We start from the raw sequence: 17447 nt of genomic DNA on the forward strand, positions 1-17447 counted from the left end.
AGATGAAGCAACGAAGTCAGATAAGGCATCTGAAGTATATTCAATAAGGGAAATATGAGACCCAGCCTGGCATCTACAGAAAGTTCTTGGGACTTAACTTTTCTAACTGGATGCAAAAGGAGATAACCCAGAATGAAAAGACACATTAAAAAAAAAAACTCTACTGCAAAATAGTAGTCACTCCCATTAGTAATAGGTTAGCAAAATAAAGTTATGCTGTTAATTCCCAAGCCCAAAATATTTCACGTATGACAACTTTTTCCTGCTTTCACAACAGTTTTATAGTATATGTAGAAAATAAGCCTCAGAAAAAAGCAAATAAAATTATGCACAATTTTTGCATGTATTCCAGTTGGAGGAGAAAGGATGAGGTTATGTTACACTTTTCGCAAGTGTGCACTGAACAAATCATAAAAATACATGTTTTCACTGCTAGGTCACAGGAAGTTACCTATACTTTAAAATAAACTGCCATAGATGCTGAACAAAAGGTTTGGCAATTCTTCCCTACAGAGGCACCCATCTATTTACATCTGGGAGAGCTGCCAATAGAACAGCTACCAAAAACTTCAAAGGGTTCACAGCATGAATAGCAAGCCACTGGCCAAAGGATTTTATGATATGACCAGCTGTGTAACACCATATTGAATTATAGACACCACCACCACCACCCCCCCCCCAAAAAAAAGTGCAAAGAAGGGGTGTTAAACTTGTTGAAAAGCTGAAAAAGAAACACGAATTCCTTAAACTAATGTTTTCTACAGGAAAGTATTTTTAATGGGGGAAAAAAAAAAATAATACCAGAACCACCAAAAAGTACTGCAACACTGCACTTCTTTACGAGCAACTCTAAGCAGTTCTTCTCACCAAACTGCTTTAAGCCCAGTGAACTTTTCTAGTTTAAGTCACAGCCAGAGCCCAGCCGCTTTGTGATCAGAACACTCTGCATTAATAAATGGCTCCCTTAAACTCGCTTGGGGAGAGAGGAGACATGAGTCAACAGAGGAAGAGAGGGATAATGTTTCTGTTGACAAACATTTAACAACTGGCAACCAATAGTAGGAAACAGGGACAAACCAGAGCTTGCCAAATAAAGTTACACTGGAGGAACAAGGCTTCTTTTTGGAGCAGCACTGCTATTCTTCATAGATCCCAGAAAAATATCTGAACACACTTAACCAAAATAAAAAGCTGCGGTTGTTGAGGAGCAAGGCTGCTAGTCCTAATATTTGTGGTGACGTTTTTCCCTGCAAACCAGAACGGGTCAGAACTCCTCCGAATCAAATTACTGTGCGTCCTTTGCCAGAGAGTCTGGTTTTGGTCTCAGTAGTCATACACGTCTCAGTGTTCACACAAGTCCTTCTGAGCTACATGAGCAATTTTTTCCCCTCCTCTTACGACATTTCTGTAGAAAATGTGCCAGAGCATATGTAGTGTCTTGGTCGGGCTCCTTATTCAGGGAAGTCGGGACCTTCACTGTCTGCTTACGTCCTGGAAAATTAGTTCTCAGGGAGCGCAAACAAAACTTGACTGCAACATTTGGGCGGACAAATGTTTTTCTCCAAGCAGCTATTGATATTCCAACTTCCACCCTCCCAGATTGCTACACGAGATCCAGAGGGAGCCAAAAGCAGCCTCCCTCCTCCAGACGCGAGAGGGGCTGAGCAGAACAAGGCACCGGGGCCAGGTTTTTAACTTGGGCTCCAGCTGCCTTCTCGCTCCCCTCGGGGCCGCGCTGCCGCTCCCTGGGCAACCCCCCGGTCACACGCCCGCACTCGCCCGCGGGGCAGCCCCCCCCGGCCCCGTCCTTACCGCAGCACTTTGCCCACCGCCTGCAGGACCATTTTGCAGCTTAATCCGGGTTTGGGACTCTGGGCGAGGACGGGCCGTTCACCGGGGAGGCTGCAGTGATCCCCAACCATGGTACGGCGGGGAGGAGCGCGGCGCAGCCGAGCCCAGCGGAGCGGGGGAACGCCGGCGGCCGCGGCAGAGCCCGGGCTCTCCGCCGCTCTCCCCGGCCGGCGGCCGCCCGCCCCGCCGAGCGCCCCGGCCCGGCCCGGCCCCCGCCCGGCGCCGCCAATGGGCAGCGGCGCTGGGGGCGGGCGGCCGCCGCGGCTCCTCCGCCCGCCCGCCCCGCCCGGGGCTGCCCCCGACCCGGCCCTCCCAGGCCGGAGAAGGCCGCGGCGAGGGGCCGGGGCCGGATCACCCAGCCCTCTGGGCCCTGGGCGCCGGGCAGCGCTTTACAGCACGCTTCAGGAAAAGGCTGCGAGGAGCTGCGGGGCTGGAGCAGGTCTGCAAGCGGCGGGGCAGGAGGGAGGAAGCACACGGCCCTGGCGACTCCACCGAAACAGCACCGTCCAACGCAAGCACCACCATCGAATAATAAAATCCTCTGCCGCTTCTTCTGTCAGCTAAAAAGTAAGCAAGACAAAGTAGATTTGCAAGGATGGTGATGCCGTGGGACATGGGCAAACACACTGCTGCTCCCTGCAGTACAGCCCCATCCGTAATGGGGCTACACTGGGCTCCTGGTGAGAATTGGGAATAACGAGACCTTTTGCGAGCAAGGCTTTGCATTGCTTTCTCAGGATGCTGTGACAAACATGGGCGCAGGCTTGCCTGAGAGCAGAACTAGATACGTTCTGCCAGTTTCATGTAGCGAATGTCAGCCCAGCAATGACATCAAGACCTTTTTCAGAGAGGTTTAAACAGAGGAAGGGTGAAGAAGAGCAAAACCATAAACAGCAAGAGCCACCTTGCCATTATGACACAAGGGTAGGCACCTGGGTAATGGTCCTCAGAGGACAAATGATTAAGCAGCATCCCCAAACACAAGGTCCATTGTCACACACTAGCAATGTGTGGTGAAAACACTTTGCTGTGAGTTTTCCTAACAGACCTTAGAAAGGCGCTGTATGTCCAGCTCCTTTGCCACACCACATAACCATCCCTCCACAGACACCTTTTGGACAGGCAGCTGTGCCTGCAGCTTGCTGATGTAGCATGTAGAGCCAAATAATAACAAAAAATGTGATGGGTGTGGCGTAACACGACCTAGAACACAAAGCCCTGAGGACATCGCTTATTCTGACACACTAAAGCCCGACCCGTGACACCTCTACAGTGGTTTTGCCATTTTACGTACACCTGCAACACTGGCTGCAGTGAGAAGGGGCAGTTCCCCAGACAGGTATTGCCAAGCACTCCAGTTCATCTACTAAACAGGCACCTTCCCTTGTAAACAGAAGGCCAACAGACTTGAATTAAACCTGGCACAAATCACACCATTGCTGCCATCACTTAGTCGAAGCGGGTGGGAAGGTGGCTGCTCTTTGCACAAACCCAAGAAGCCGCAGCCACTTGGCGGAACTCGGAGGAATAACCTGCTGCCCTCAGTCCCAAAGCACCTACCCAGGCACGGTGTTTGTCAGTCATAGAATCATAGAATGGTTCGGGTTGGAAGGGACCTTAAAGATCATCTAGTTCCAACCCCTGCCATGGGCAGGGACACCTCCCACTAGACCAGGATGTCTTTTAGTTGCACGTCCAAGTTAGGCCTCCGCACCCTTGTGAAGACGGAGGTATTTTTATTCCCACTCTCCGCTTAAGATGGGAGTTCTAATGACTTCACTGATAGCACACAGGAAGCCTGCAGCTGAACACAGCCCAGCTTTACACTCGGCGCTTCACACAGATTATCCAACCCTTGAAAGGCCTGATGCCCACTCAATCTTTTCCCCAAGTAACAGAAACTTGTCACAGTAACATTAAAAAGCAACAGTCCTGGCAAATGGAGGAAGGACACCTGCCAAGAGGGCAGCTGCCTTCGTGTCGTTCACCAGTGAAATCTGCACAGAGAGAATTCTGTTTGTTAAAAAACCACCCTAAAAACAACAAGGCTGTGATATAAAGCAGCTTAAGTCTTATTAAAAGTCCGTCTATCCAAAGTAAATTAAAGAAAAATCCAGGGGTCAAACCAAAATAAATACAGCTCTGTGGTGTTACAGTTGTGTTAGGAAAGCTGCCCTCTCCATGACTCTGACGGCTAAACATTCACTCTTCAGAGATGGAGCTTCAACGATCTCACACTGGTTAGGAACTGATGCTCTGCTGTTAAAACTGATAGACCAACTGAAATAAAATTTTTAAACCTGATACCTTTTTACTTTGACCCAGAAAAATGACCCACTTCTGTATTCTGTTAGCTTCTGCATCAAACTGGTGCCTTCCTTTCCCTTTCCTCAACCGTACATCTCCACAGCACCCTTTCCAGCCTTTCCTCCACCTATCGGTTTTCCTTCATTCTAGCAGTATCCCCTTTTTGTATCAACCACACACTACAGTTTACCCATAGTACCGTCTTTTAGGCAAGTTGTGGGAAAACCCAGCATCTCAAAGTCAATTTTAAATGCTCCAAAATAATAAAAACAAACCAAGGTTATTATAGGAAGCACAATTTACGCACGTACACTTTATTTATATGCCATTAACCTAAGTAATTTAAAACGCATGTACAGTATGGATTCTCACAGTTTAAGATTTAGAGCACATGTGCAGACATAAATGGGTTTACTTGAAAGCTGCTGTATCCAGAAAGAGCGGTACTCGATCTAAAAGCAATGTATTTGTTTGAACGCAGCATTGGTCTGATCTCTATGTGTGCGTATTCTGAAGGCTGCATACCCGCACTTCCTCAGAGTGTCTTGCAGCCATCCGATATCCTGCCTATTTACATCCATTTGTAGTTTCTTTTTTCACTTTTTTCCTCAAGAAGAGCCTCTGGAGGTAACAACTGTTGGATCCGACCTTAGCACAAGTGTGCTTCAGCAGGGGCAAACTGCTTCTAGCCTAACCCGTACCCACCAGCCAGGCCTGAAAGATCACAGAGCTGTGTATTGAAATCATCACTAAAACATTAACGGAAATATCTGGGAATGGACCTACCAAAAGCTCAATGGCTTTTATCGGTCCTACACATCAGCAAAACAGTAACATCACCAGTGGCACGGAGTAAGGGCACAAACCAGTATGCTGGGACAAGGGGAACCCCATTTCCCAGCACTCGCACATGACTATACGAGTTCATAGTACACTGAGAAAGTTTTCTACATTGATCCAACCACCAAGCCAAGGAATGGTATTTATAAGTTTTATGAATAATGCTTTGTATTTATAATGATGTTATAAGCAGCAGTTACACAATTACATATTTATTTGCCCCTTTTAGGGTTCCATAAAAATTAAGTGTAAAGCAACCACCACAGGGATGTATACTAGTACCCAGAGGTTTGGCAAAGAAAGCAAGTCATAGCAACCCAGACAAGCAAACAACGTCAGGAAAAAATAATCATAACCATTATTTTGATCAAGGCACAATTCAGCATTTATATGTTTAGAAATGAGGCATTGTAACATCAGATTGTAAAGTTCTGTTTTAAATTAAACTGAAGTTTATTGTGTGTCCCTGCCTGACATACGGTGTTTCAATTCTGCCAGCTAATTAGCCCTTTTGTTTACCTTTAGTGTGCCCTGCTACCACCTAGCCAAGCACCCTTTCCAGTTACCTCACAGTAATCTCAAGTAAAGTTACCTCAGAGACCTGCATCCCCAGGTCTCGGGAACCACTTAAAATCAGCAATATAAATGTTTTATCCTTCAGCTTGCCTTTAAGCAGTATTTATACTGAGATTATATTTGCTCTCCATTTTGTCATCCTCACACAGCAACAAAGACATCATGATCCGCTCGGCTCTGCACAGACAGTAAAGGCATGGATTTTGGACAGAAGACAGGCTGAAGTCAAAGTTGTCTCGGTCTCAAAAAGTAGTTTGGAGGAGGTCATAGTGAAGGGGAAATAAAAGATTTCAAGGGTGTACTTTCAGCTCTGCACTTGAGATAATAGCAGGAGAGACTGGTCTTCCTGACCACACAGAGCGTTGTGATACAAGCCTTATCAACAGCAGCCACACACGTTGCCGAAAATTTGTACATAAAAGACTGAGCTTAAAAGCAGCACATTTGTAAGTGACAACATGCCTACATTTGCTGCTGTGTTGAAAGCTCTGGTAACAAGAATTCAGTGTCTATCCTGCAACCACCACCTTTGGATTCATCAGCACTGTGGGGTTCTTTTTCTGCTATAGGCAGAAAGAAAACGGGTACACGATATTCTCACCTAATCCATAACATGAGAAACAAACAATCAATTGCAGCAAGAACAGCAAAATACCTCAAAATATCAGGAAAGCTTCACCAGGTACTCCAAAGAGTTTGTATTACAGCATTTTGGAAGGGATGCACAAAATGAGAAGAACAAAGGGTTCATCAAGTATCACTTTACTTAAAAAAAAAAAACAAACGAAGAAAAAAGAAAGTGAATGCTGTATAAACCAAACAGAGAAATCGTGATCTCAAAGGTACTGGATTTCTGGCATGTGTGTAGGCACATCTATTGTTCTGAAATCCTCTGCAATGTCAAGTTAAGCCAGGTTCATCAAGAAGTGTGTATAGATGAGAGCTGAAGAACATGAATGTGTTGAAGGAAGCAGCAATAGCGTCAGCTCAGTGGGAGATGTTCAACTCTACCAGCACTGAACAAGTACCCAAGAACTATTAAGAAAGGATGGGATGGTCACATTCAGACTCTACGTGGAGGAGTGATGTGAAATAGAGGGCAGAGTTGATTTTTGTCGCCTGCATTTCAATCAGTCCTCCTGAGTCATCCCACCTCGAGTGACAGAAGCCCTCTGCAAAACACACACTGGCAGGACACTTGTTTCCTGAGCGGCTGTTCCAGGTGAGTTTGTGGCCAGTAGATTTTGAGTCAATGAATGGCTGTGGAGTTGGAGAGAAACATCAGATTCAGACCTTAGCTTGTAGTATCTATGAAAACTTAGCAAAGTTATAAAAATAATTTCTGCTTTTACAAGTTTTTATTCTGAATCCCAGGCAAGTTCCAAGATTACTGCATTCTGCTTAAAGTTTCTGCAGCTTTCAACTGAAAAGGTTCTTTACTAAGGTGTTGTATACCATAGCACCCTATTTCAGTGACAGATGAAGCAGTCCCTATACAGTACCTTTCTTATGTAGTTCATTCCAAAATAATAAAACACATGACACAGCCTCAGGAGGCAGAGAGTTTTCCTCTTTCTAGTTTGCAAAACAATATGCTTGGCACTACTATCTAAAAGAAAAATAAACTGGAAAATATTTGCAAATAAACAGCTCAAATCTATCACCCTCATAAAACCGTCTTCTATATAGACAAAGTTTGCTGGGCAAAAGCTTAGCAATAGCTCCAGGTGACACTGCAGCTCAAGTGACAGGCAACATCCATCTTGGAGAGGATGAAATCTCTTTTTTTTTTTCAGTGGGGGATGAGGAAAGAAGAAAACACAAACAAGTGAAGATGTGCCAGTGAAGCTAATGCATTTATCATTCTGAGTGCCCAAAAGGATGTCTTTCGACACATGCATCTCACAAATTAAGCCGGCGGAAGAAGTCTTATTAAGCAGAGTACCTGCTGATAGGCTGCACGGGGTGCCCACACGGGGTGTACTGTAAAGATTGAGATGCTTAATTTATACCACTGCAGCCACTGTTAGTTCCTTCCTAGAGATAACACAAGTGAGAATTTCATCTCACATTTTACCATTCCTTGTTTTTTTTTCTTGCCCTAATTTTGAAGTTTAACTAGGCTGCACTCCAGGGAAGCATTAGCGCAATATGCATTTCGTACAGAAAAGCTAAAATGAAAGACTCCTGTTCTTTTCCTTCCCTCCCCCAAATATGCTGGACCTCAAGCTCCATATAAAGAGTAAAACTTCTAAAACTTGGCTAAGAAGTGCTCCCCAGGGATTATTTAACATATTCAGAGCTACTTGCTACGTATATACAGAACTCTCCCTGTAAGTTTTACAACGCAACTACTGTTTTCACAGGCTTAGGTAAATACGGCATGGAAAACAAAACTCTAATTGCAAATTGGCACCAAGCTCTAGACTAAGGAGTCAAAGGTGTAATCAGCACAGGAAAGGAGGGTATCTGTGTCAGCACTGTTATTGGGCAGGACTATCTATGCTTGGGTGGGAAAGGCACAGAAGGAAAAAGGGGAGATGCTGGGAGTGAACTTGCAGAGTTTTCCCAGACAGATGGAGAGCCACTAAGGAAATACAAGTTTCCCTCCTTCTTGGTGCTAAGAATGGCTTCATTTCAGTACAGCAAATTATTTTATCTGGTAACATCACGTTTAGATGACAGTATGAGGGAAAAACAATTAATGAATTAAGTGTGAAATTTATTCTAGGAGATTTTTCTCCAGGCACGCATTACAAAATATAACACACACAGCTTACATTATGTAAGATTAAACAGAGGAAACTATTCATTGTAATTCCTGGCACTTACAGAATAATTCCTTAGCTACTACTTCTAAAGAGCAGGACCACAAAATCCAGAAGTCACAAAATTAACTTGGTTCACACCCAGACCAGCGCACGTTTGCATTCCACATACAACTCAAAACACACATGCTACATCCCAGTTAATTTGATTTCTTAATACCTCACAGGCCCAGCACAGATCAGAGGGACAGGAGGCCAGTAACAGCTTCTGCCATGCAAATGATGCCATAAAGTACCTAACTTAAAACCTGAAATAATTCAAACTTATGAAACAGATGACACAATTGCCAGCAAGTCGTTCAGCCTTGCAGACCTGCCTAAGTAGTGTTTGCATTGCGGCAGCTCAGCCCAGAGGAGGGGCCACTTCACAGCTCTGAAGTCAAACCTGTTTGGCCAGTGTGCATGTAAAGGCCTGCACTGGGGATGGACACAGGGCTACAGAAAGACATGAACAAGTAGCTTGTCACAGGGACTCTCCTCTGATGAAGCTACACGTCTGCATTTCAAACAGTCGTGGAAGAAAAGCATCAAGATCTCACCTTTGAGGAATCCTCAAATCTAACGTACCGCTGACTAAGCATCTTGAGCTATTTGAAAACATTAACAGTTCTTTTTCACTGTGTTAAATGAGAGATTTGTCAATGTACTGGAAAAGAAAAAGTTGAAATTTTATAGGACAATTCTTGACACTTGGTTATAGTCAAGATACTACACGCAAGAACCCATAATACCCTCACAGCAGGGTCTCTGCTGCACTTGCCAGTCTTGCCTGTGTGAGAGCTCTGCTGCACGTCAGATATCCACTTACGTAGGCACAGACACACAAACTGCACAGCATAAGTAACCTGCTTGTAATTTTCCTAAAATTCGTTACAAAAATATAGCCACTTCTCATGCTTTGATTTTCTGGTGAAGAAAATGGCTTAAGTGCATGCACTTACCCGCTTGATTTGAATCTTACACTTCAATGGTATAAAACTTCAAGCATCTTACAAAACCCAACTTGACCGTATGATCTTGAGATCAACCCTCTCCCAGAAATTGTGGGCAGATTTGGACAAAAAGTGGCAGGATAATACCATTTAAGGTTAAGACTACCATGCGCTTTTTTCAGGTATGGCACTAACATATGCTGGAAGCACACTGGTCTAGTTCAATAAGGAACTGGTGGATTCCAGTTCCTTATTCAGTTGTATACATAGGATTGTTGGTTTTGTTTGTTTACTTTTGTGATGCTGTCTTGCTTAAAATTATGCCCAGAAATTGTTCTAAGGCTAGATTTACACCTTTTCCCCCATAGTCCATTACAACTCTTGAACGGATGTTTATTTACGAGGAAACAAAGAAAAGCACTGCTGACAGAAGAGCTTTGCCTTTCTGGCTAGACAAGATTGCCATTTGTCATGTTTTAGTAATGCAATAAGAAAATTAGCCTTGCCTGCTCTCAAGCACAAAAAAGTAACACTTAAGGTACTGGACAGAAATCTAAATTCCACAGCCAAAAAAAAAAAAAAGGAGAAATTACTATAACATTTTGCATGCCTTGTTTTGAATACTTGCTTTCAGGACTTTGTCCACAGCAATGTGTATTAAGACTAGGAGCAATGGGTGATAATGTCATACTGTTCTTACTTAGATACTGAAAAATACCATTACCATGAACAGAGTGAAGACGCCTTTTTCAAATGCTTGATGAAAACTGCTTCATGACTAGGCAAAGGCCCTGAAGTTGCGGCGTTACTGTGAGGATGCTCAGGCAGGCGACTGCCAGAGGAGAGACAAATACTATGTAATAATAGAAGAGGGAGCGGAAGGACAACTCCAGACTTCTCAAAAGTCCAACTCTGCTGCTACTTCCTCTGAGGTGTGACTGAAATAGAGCCCCTCTCTAAAGCAATATAAATGTGTATCAAATTTTACTTAAATTCAGTGATACACAGTACCTGAAGTATTTTAGCATTTTTCTAGGCTTCTTATTGGGGAGGTGAAAGCAAATACTAGAATATGTATTCATCCCACACCTTGAGCTACTTCTGCTCTTTGAAGGTACGTTATATGCATCAAGCAAATGTCCTCCAATACAGAGTACGTGAACCTTTCTCTTTTGACATTCTGCTCTAAAAAAGATTTGAAACTAGGGAAAATACATTGTGTTCCACTATGCAAATAGCAACTTCCCTGTATAATTATAGTACATTTTGCTCAGAATTGCATCATGACTAGGACACTACCAAGAGGACAAACATTTAACCACTATTCTTAGTTTGTTAGAAAATTTTTCCCACATTACATAAACATGTACACACCCACACACGGGCAGCACCATCAATCTTTTCATTGTCTTTACTTTAGTAAAGGAACAGTTATTTTTCATTTCAGTAGCTTTATTTTTATTACTGTTATGAAACAGAAATTAACTTTTCTCCTTCAGCTTTCTTCAAAATAATTCTTCCCTTGTCTTTGCCGCAGTTGCTTTAACTTTCTGTAAGACGAGACCGTAAAACAGGAATTAAAAAATTGGCATGCTGATTCCAAAATATCCTTAAAACTTCCATAAAAGAATTCACTTCTAAATGTGCATTCAACAGAAAAAGGGAATTGTCGAGGAGTTTCTTCTGATTTTTCATAAAATGGATAGATGCACATCTGACAAAAGAAGAAACAAGATGTATTTCTAGTTGGCACACATTAACCAGAAGCACCGGGAACAAAACATAGCAGATTATTGAAAATGTCACCTAAACTTTACAAGCTCTTCCATAGGTTGGCCAGAAGTATGAACCATGCAAAATTCTTCTGAACAGATGCAGCCTTGTATCATTTTACTTGTACACGTATCTCTGTCGAAGGGTCAGCCAGCTCAGGGTAACCACACCTGAGCAACAGCCACATTAAAAAAAGACACAGAACAGCTAAAACAACCATTAAGCACTCAAAAGCTAACCTTGGTATAATGATTTGCACTCCGTATTCAAGCTTCTGATTATACTTCAGAATTCAGTTTTTAATTTCTTTAGCTGGGGAATGGTAAAACATAGACTATAGATTCTGCTCCCAGTTGCTCTCCTACATTCTTAGTGCTAAATCTAAAAGAATGTATGAATGCCGTTAAGGATCCAGCCTTCCCAATCCAACCATGCTGTTAGATATGCATATAAAACTGACCAGCTTCAAAAGAATTTGTGTGCGTGGTCAAGTGCTATATTAAACTGGAAATTAAAAGGTTGGATCTTAACCTCTTTGAGAACCACAAACAATATGATGCAGCTTCCTCGGAGGGCCAAGGAGGAGAGGGCATGAGGGCATGGTATTTTAGCTCTACCGGGTAGAAGAAAATCTAAATTTTCTTCCTAATACATGCTCTACATTTATACAATGAAAATGAGCACATGGCCAACTACATGCAAATTTTGAAAAGAATCCTTTAATCATAAAAAAGTACGGCTATTGCTTTTAATGAGACAACATTCAAAACACGTTGCTGTTGCTGTTTCTGAAAGCAATAAAGTATTTTATTCCACGAATTAGGCTTTGCTTTGTTTGCATATGCAAGCATTCATGCATATTTGAAACCTGACCACAGCTATAATGCTAGCACTACTGCTTGTACGCCTGTTGACTAGCAATTCTTGTATGAAGTATCTTTCTGCTTGCCTTTCCCTGGTAAAAACTGGTAAAAACACCACCTAATTGAAGTCAATATCCATATCCATCATAATCGGAGTACATGCTAAAACATAGAATAGACACAGAAATAATACCACTGGGAAGTGAGGCCTTGCTATCAATCAGCCAAGCAGTAACAGATACCCATTGCCCTGTAATCCCAGGCCTCTCAACAGCCCTCGGCACTGCAGCCCATCAAGTCCTTCTGGTCACCCTAATGGAGGGAAGTCTAGGGCAGGGGGGAGCGCAAAATAAAGACTGCTTACTTCCTATACCAAAAGAAAAGAGACAAGAAATTGTACTTCACCACACGAGGATTCAGTAAGTCCTTCAGGAAACAAGCCATCTCAGATAAAACTTTAGTTTTTAAACAGCCAGTTGGAGAAGGAATAAATCAGCATGGCAACATGCAGGTAATGTACAGTTCCTCTTATCTTTCACCTCATATGATTATTGCTTTGTCTTCACCAATAAAGGTTTGTTGGGGGACGGTAGTTTTAAAGACAAGACAAAATATGTAATACATGTCACAGCTTAAAATTTACAGACAGACAAGATCTGCCAAGTAGGTACAATCAGCACTGCACACCCCTTCCTGGGGTTGACTTCATCTGTTTTAACCTTGGAGATAAACTAAATAGTCGTGTGTGTCCCCACTATGGTTTTCATAGCTTGCATATTCTAATTATTTCACAAAGAAAACATGTGCTTTTTTGATCCGAGAAGATATTTTGCCTACACAAATACAGCACGCTAGCAAAGAGTGGCTGCTGCTGTAGACACAGCACTGCCTATGAAACCTGTGCTTTGCACAGGCATTTGAGAAGTCACCCCTCACCCATGCCTCCGAGCTGTCCAAGTCAAACAAGCTATACTGGTAAAGAACACATTTTGCCTGTAACTACACTTGACTTTCTTCCAGTGCAGGTGTACTCTCAAAAAACCTTCTTCATACCCCAACCAACAACGCCAGAAGACATTTGGAGCAGAGACAAAACGTCCGTGGGTGACGCCCAATGTTTCCACCGGGTGATTCACACGTTTCCTCCAGTGGCACACTAGGCTCGTACACCTCAGTGCCTACCGGACGCTTCCCTGAAAAGCCTGATTTACTGGGATTGCACAAATCAAAGACACTGCACGTGTAGGGGACAATGCAGCCACCTACCTCCCGCTCGGGAGCCCACAGCAGACAGCAGCCAAGGCAGGGCGGCTGCCCCTGCGCAGAGCTCCTCTCCAGGGGCCCTCGGGGAAGCAGGGGCAATTAAGTGCAGGCCACAGAACGAGCCACCAGACCCAAGATGCTCGGGTACGGTCTACATCAGCACACCACAGTAACCAGAGCGGTAGGCTCTGAGGTCAGAACCAGCCTTCAGTTCTTGTCTGCCTTCCATCTAGTTACCCCTGTAGTGAACCCAACGCTTAATTAGCCTAAAGCACGCCTTCCAGAAAGGCATCTGGTTTTAACTTGTGTATCTGACAAGAAAGAAAAATCAGTTATTTTGCTCAGTAATGTGTTTCAATGGCTGATCACGTCCATTGTTAAGATGCATGTCCTTTGAATATTTGAAACCCCCTAGCTTTGACATCCATTTATGTTTCCAATTATGATTGTTATCCTTTCTCTGCTAGATTATAGCTTTCTTCTCCCCCCCCCCTTTTTTTTTTTTAACTTCATTAGTTAGGTATTATATTCACCTCTTGACCTTCTGAGAATCTAAAAAAAAAAAAACAACCAACCTCCTTATATCTCATTATTAGAAATCTTTTCTCCAGTCTTTAAATACCACAGGTCTTTTCTGCCTTTCTAATTTAGATGAGATCCAAGTGCCTACTCAAGACAATGTAAGCACAACTGATCAAAAGATCTGGAGCTGTTCTCAAAATCTTAATAGGGATGAACAAGCACACAGAACTTCATCTGGCTCTTCAATCCCCAACAAATTAAAGGACCATTTTTTATTTAATAATGTTGCCTTTTTAAAATGTTTAAGTGTCTTACTTCTAGAAATTCAGAGAATATTTGCATCCTAAGACAATAAAAAGAATGCTAGTACCCATTATTTGAGCAAGGAAAGAAAAAAATCTGCAAAATCATCAATTTATTTACAATCTCCAGACAGAGGAGCTATAAATATAATATAGCTCTTGTTTTATAAATATTTAATTAGCTTAGTAACAACTAGCATCATTTCATCCCACATAGGTTGCGCTACCTTTGATTAAAAACCTCAAGGAGAAAAGAAAAAAAAGCTTGTTTTTCTTGTAATCCATTTTCTTTGCTTTCTCATTCATAACCAGAGGGGTGGGGGGAAGCCACAGCACGATCATTCAAAATTAGGTTGTAAGAAACAAATGGAGAGCACATGGCAAAAACGTTATGTCCTCTTCCACATAAAATTAGCTTCTTATCACTGCGTTGCTTCCACTGTAATCCTTGAATACCCTTGAGCAAAGAGCAGTATTGATTCAAGTCAAATTATCAGACACAAGGGACTGTGTAGAAAGGAGTGGGGAAGATGATACAGCCTAAAACCTGAATGAGTATGTCATATCATCTGTTAATATGACCATTAGTGTGGAAAGCCGCTCAGTTCCACTTTGCTGCCCACTGTCTCCAACACCTTCCTCATTCTCCCCCCCTTATACTCAGAAAGAGCAAATGCCTCCTCCCACACTTTACAAGGAACACATTCAGAGAGCAGCAATGAAAGACCCCAAAACAAGTTGTGCACCCCGACTCCTTCAACACTGTCCTTTGTCTCACTTTAGCAATGCTACTTTTAATGTACAGAACTGGGAGAAAATACATCCACCCATACCTAAACATGCTGAAAAACATTACCCACCCTCATCCTCTCCATAAACACACTCCATATACTTCAAGGATTGTTGGGTTGCTCGATGGATGAGAAACCAAAGGCTTAACAGATTGCCATTACGCAAGTAAGAACTTGCAGACATTTCCCAGCTTCAACATGTTACACCTCTACTAAAAGTGAAAGCTGCAGTTTACCCTCTTTGGGGCTTCATTTACTGCCTCATTTCTAATTCCAGATAATCAGCTTCCAACAAAACTTGAAAGCCCGTGCTCTCTCACCAGGCTACAAAGGAAGCCAGATTGTCCTCCTGTACCATACACATCTGCTTTGTACCACCACTTCTATTAGCAGATTGTTGCTTAAGAAAAACAGACTGGCAATGAGAAACAGATCAGCAGCTTTGACGTTTGTTCCACTTGTGTAACCTTTCACAAACAGCCTTGCATTTCCATGAAGGCAACAAACATCTGCTCCATGAAAATACAAATATTAGATAATCCAAAAGCTGCAATGTTGTTCAAAAATTGGCTGAATGGATACTGAGAAACCAAACTAGATTGACATTCAGATACTCTGAAACTTCAAAATGAATTTTTTTAATTTCTAAAAACCCATTTATGGTAAACTGATATTTAAATAGTGCTTATGCAGTCAACAAATAAAGGTCATCAATCCCTCTCTTAACAGTGTTCTTTAATAGTCTACCAACACAAAACGCCGCTAGGATCTTCTGAAAGCCTCTGAGGGTATCTTTTGGTGACACAGCTAAGCCACTCTATCAGCTAGCTTCTTCAGAGAGGATTACTCCCATTCATTCCCCCCTGCCCAAACCAACTGGAAATGGTGCGTTTTCATAGCATTTGCTTCCTGCTAGTTTAACCCTGTGACGCAGCTCACTATGGAGCGATTTCAGAGTCAGTGGATATACAAGAGAAACAGCAGAAACCCAGTTAGGGATAGGAAGTCTTTTCAGGGGAGATTTGCCACCAGAGCCGCCTGGCTGTGCTGTTGAATGGTGTGCTTATGCTAATGGCTTCACACATGCACTTGCAAAGAACAATGCCCAATGTGTGTAACTACATCAGTACCCATAAATGACAGTGATAAGACTGTATGCAGAGAAAAATTACACTTGTTCCATTGTTTCACGCTGCCAGGAGGTGGTGTTAAATACTGCTGTAGGAAGAAGTCACAAGTGCTCCAGAACACAGGAAAACTCTTGGAGAAATAGGGGAGTCGGACTTGAGACTGGATGGAGAGGGACAATCCCAGTGGAGCTGTTCAGCGCACATTCATGTGTCAGAAGAGAGCTCAAGAACCATGGTGGTAGATTACCAGAAAACTATAATCTCCTTCCAGCCTGGCAACTGCCTGACCACCCTTTGAAGGATCACTCTAAGCAATAACAACAATGCTCAGGCTTGGTGTTCTTTATGGCTGAATCTTGAAGCACGTACAAAGCTTGAAGTATGTATTTTGGGTAAAAAGTGAATTACTCTCCTAAGGATGAGGTGAAGCATGCTCTTAAAGAAACACTTTGTCTATAACTGTTTTTTTAATCCTCAGCAATGGATCTATTTTGAAATGGCATTGTCATATTACAATATGTACTTAGAGGGGAACAGATAAACTGCAATTATTTTTCAAGAATATAACAATGAAAATATTTAACCTGTATTGCAATACAGTTTGTAATATAGAAACTGCCTCATCATTATCATACTTACTTATGCTATAGGGCAGATTTATTATGATAAACTACCCTGCACATACAGAAGTGGAAATTCACACTTCTCATTTCCTATTGACGGTGTTATGGCACTGAAGTTGAAAACTTATAAATCCAGCTAGATTTTCAATACATACAAAATAGCAAAAGCTCAATTTACTTATTCAGTTCACTAAATTTCTATGAAACACTAACAAACTCTCCCTCCCACCAAATGCCCTTCAGAACCGCTACAGTCAGGGTGCGAGCTGATGGACAGAGCAAGAGCAGCAAACTTCCACACAACGTAACTCCTTTCCGGAGCATAACAGAGAAAAGGAAACTGGTAATTCCACAACCACTTTCTGAAAAACCCCAAACCTTGCTTTTAAGTTCTTGAAGCATTTTTTAGGAGAGCTGATACTTGTTCATAGACCCCTCGAATACAGTGACGCACTACCACTTGTCCTGTATCTGAGCATTGCAATTCCACTATTGATCACGTACTGCATTACTGACTGCAAAGTTCTACAGAGGGCAAAAGTATGGGTTTTTTTCCTTAAAAAGACAGCATAAAGAAGAGACGTGAACTCTACCTTGTTTGAAGCTGCCTCTATGAAGTTTATTTTTGAAATCCATACCAGTGGAGTTGACTTTAAAACACAGCAGCCCTAAATTATTTTAAAGTCAGGATGCACATATATGAATAATATTCAAAAGTTAAGGTGGGAAAAGGCTGGACCTACTCTTGTTCAGATAATATGGGACAGAATTGGAATAGCCATCAAAATCTAAATGAATAGACATGGTTTTGGAGAAACAGAACTGCCACATCTACACTGATATTCC

General features: G+C 42.5%; 1 protein-coding gene across 6 annotated transcripts in view; it reads right to left on the reverse strand.

Annotated features, from left to right (window-relative positions):
- MOB2 (MOB kinase activator 2) overlaps window positions 1-17447 on the reverse strand; it is a 121294-nt gene that overhangs the window by 32057 nt on the left and 71790 nt on the right. The window contains exon 1 of one of the 6 annotated variants that reach the window (XM_074585675.1): window positions 1813-2046. The exons of the other annotated variants lie outside the window; for them this stretch is intronic. Within the exon in view, the coding sequence (XP_074441776.1) occupies window positions 1813-1922 (110 nt within the window). The 5' untranslated portion in view covers window positions 1923-2046. Of the gene's footprint in view, window positions 1-1812; window positions 2047-17447 lie in introns of those variants that run through there. 6 annotated transcript variants of the gene reach the window in all.

This window comes from Larus michahellis, chromosome 4 (assembly GCF_964199755.1).
Source record: "Larus michahellis chromosome 4, bLarMic1.1, whole genome shotgun sequence".
Taxonomy (NCBI): domain Eukaryota; kingdom Metazoa; phylum Chordata; class Aves; order Charadriiformes; family Laridae; genus Larus; species Larus michahellis.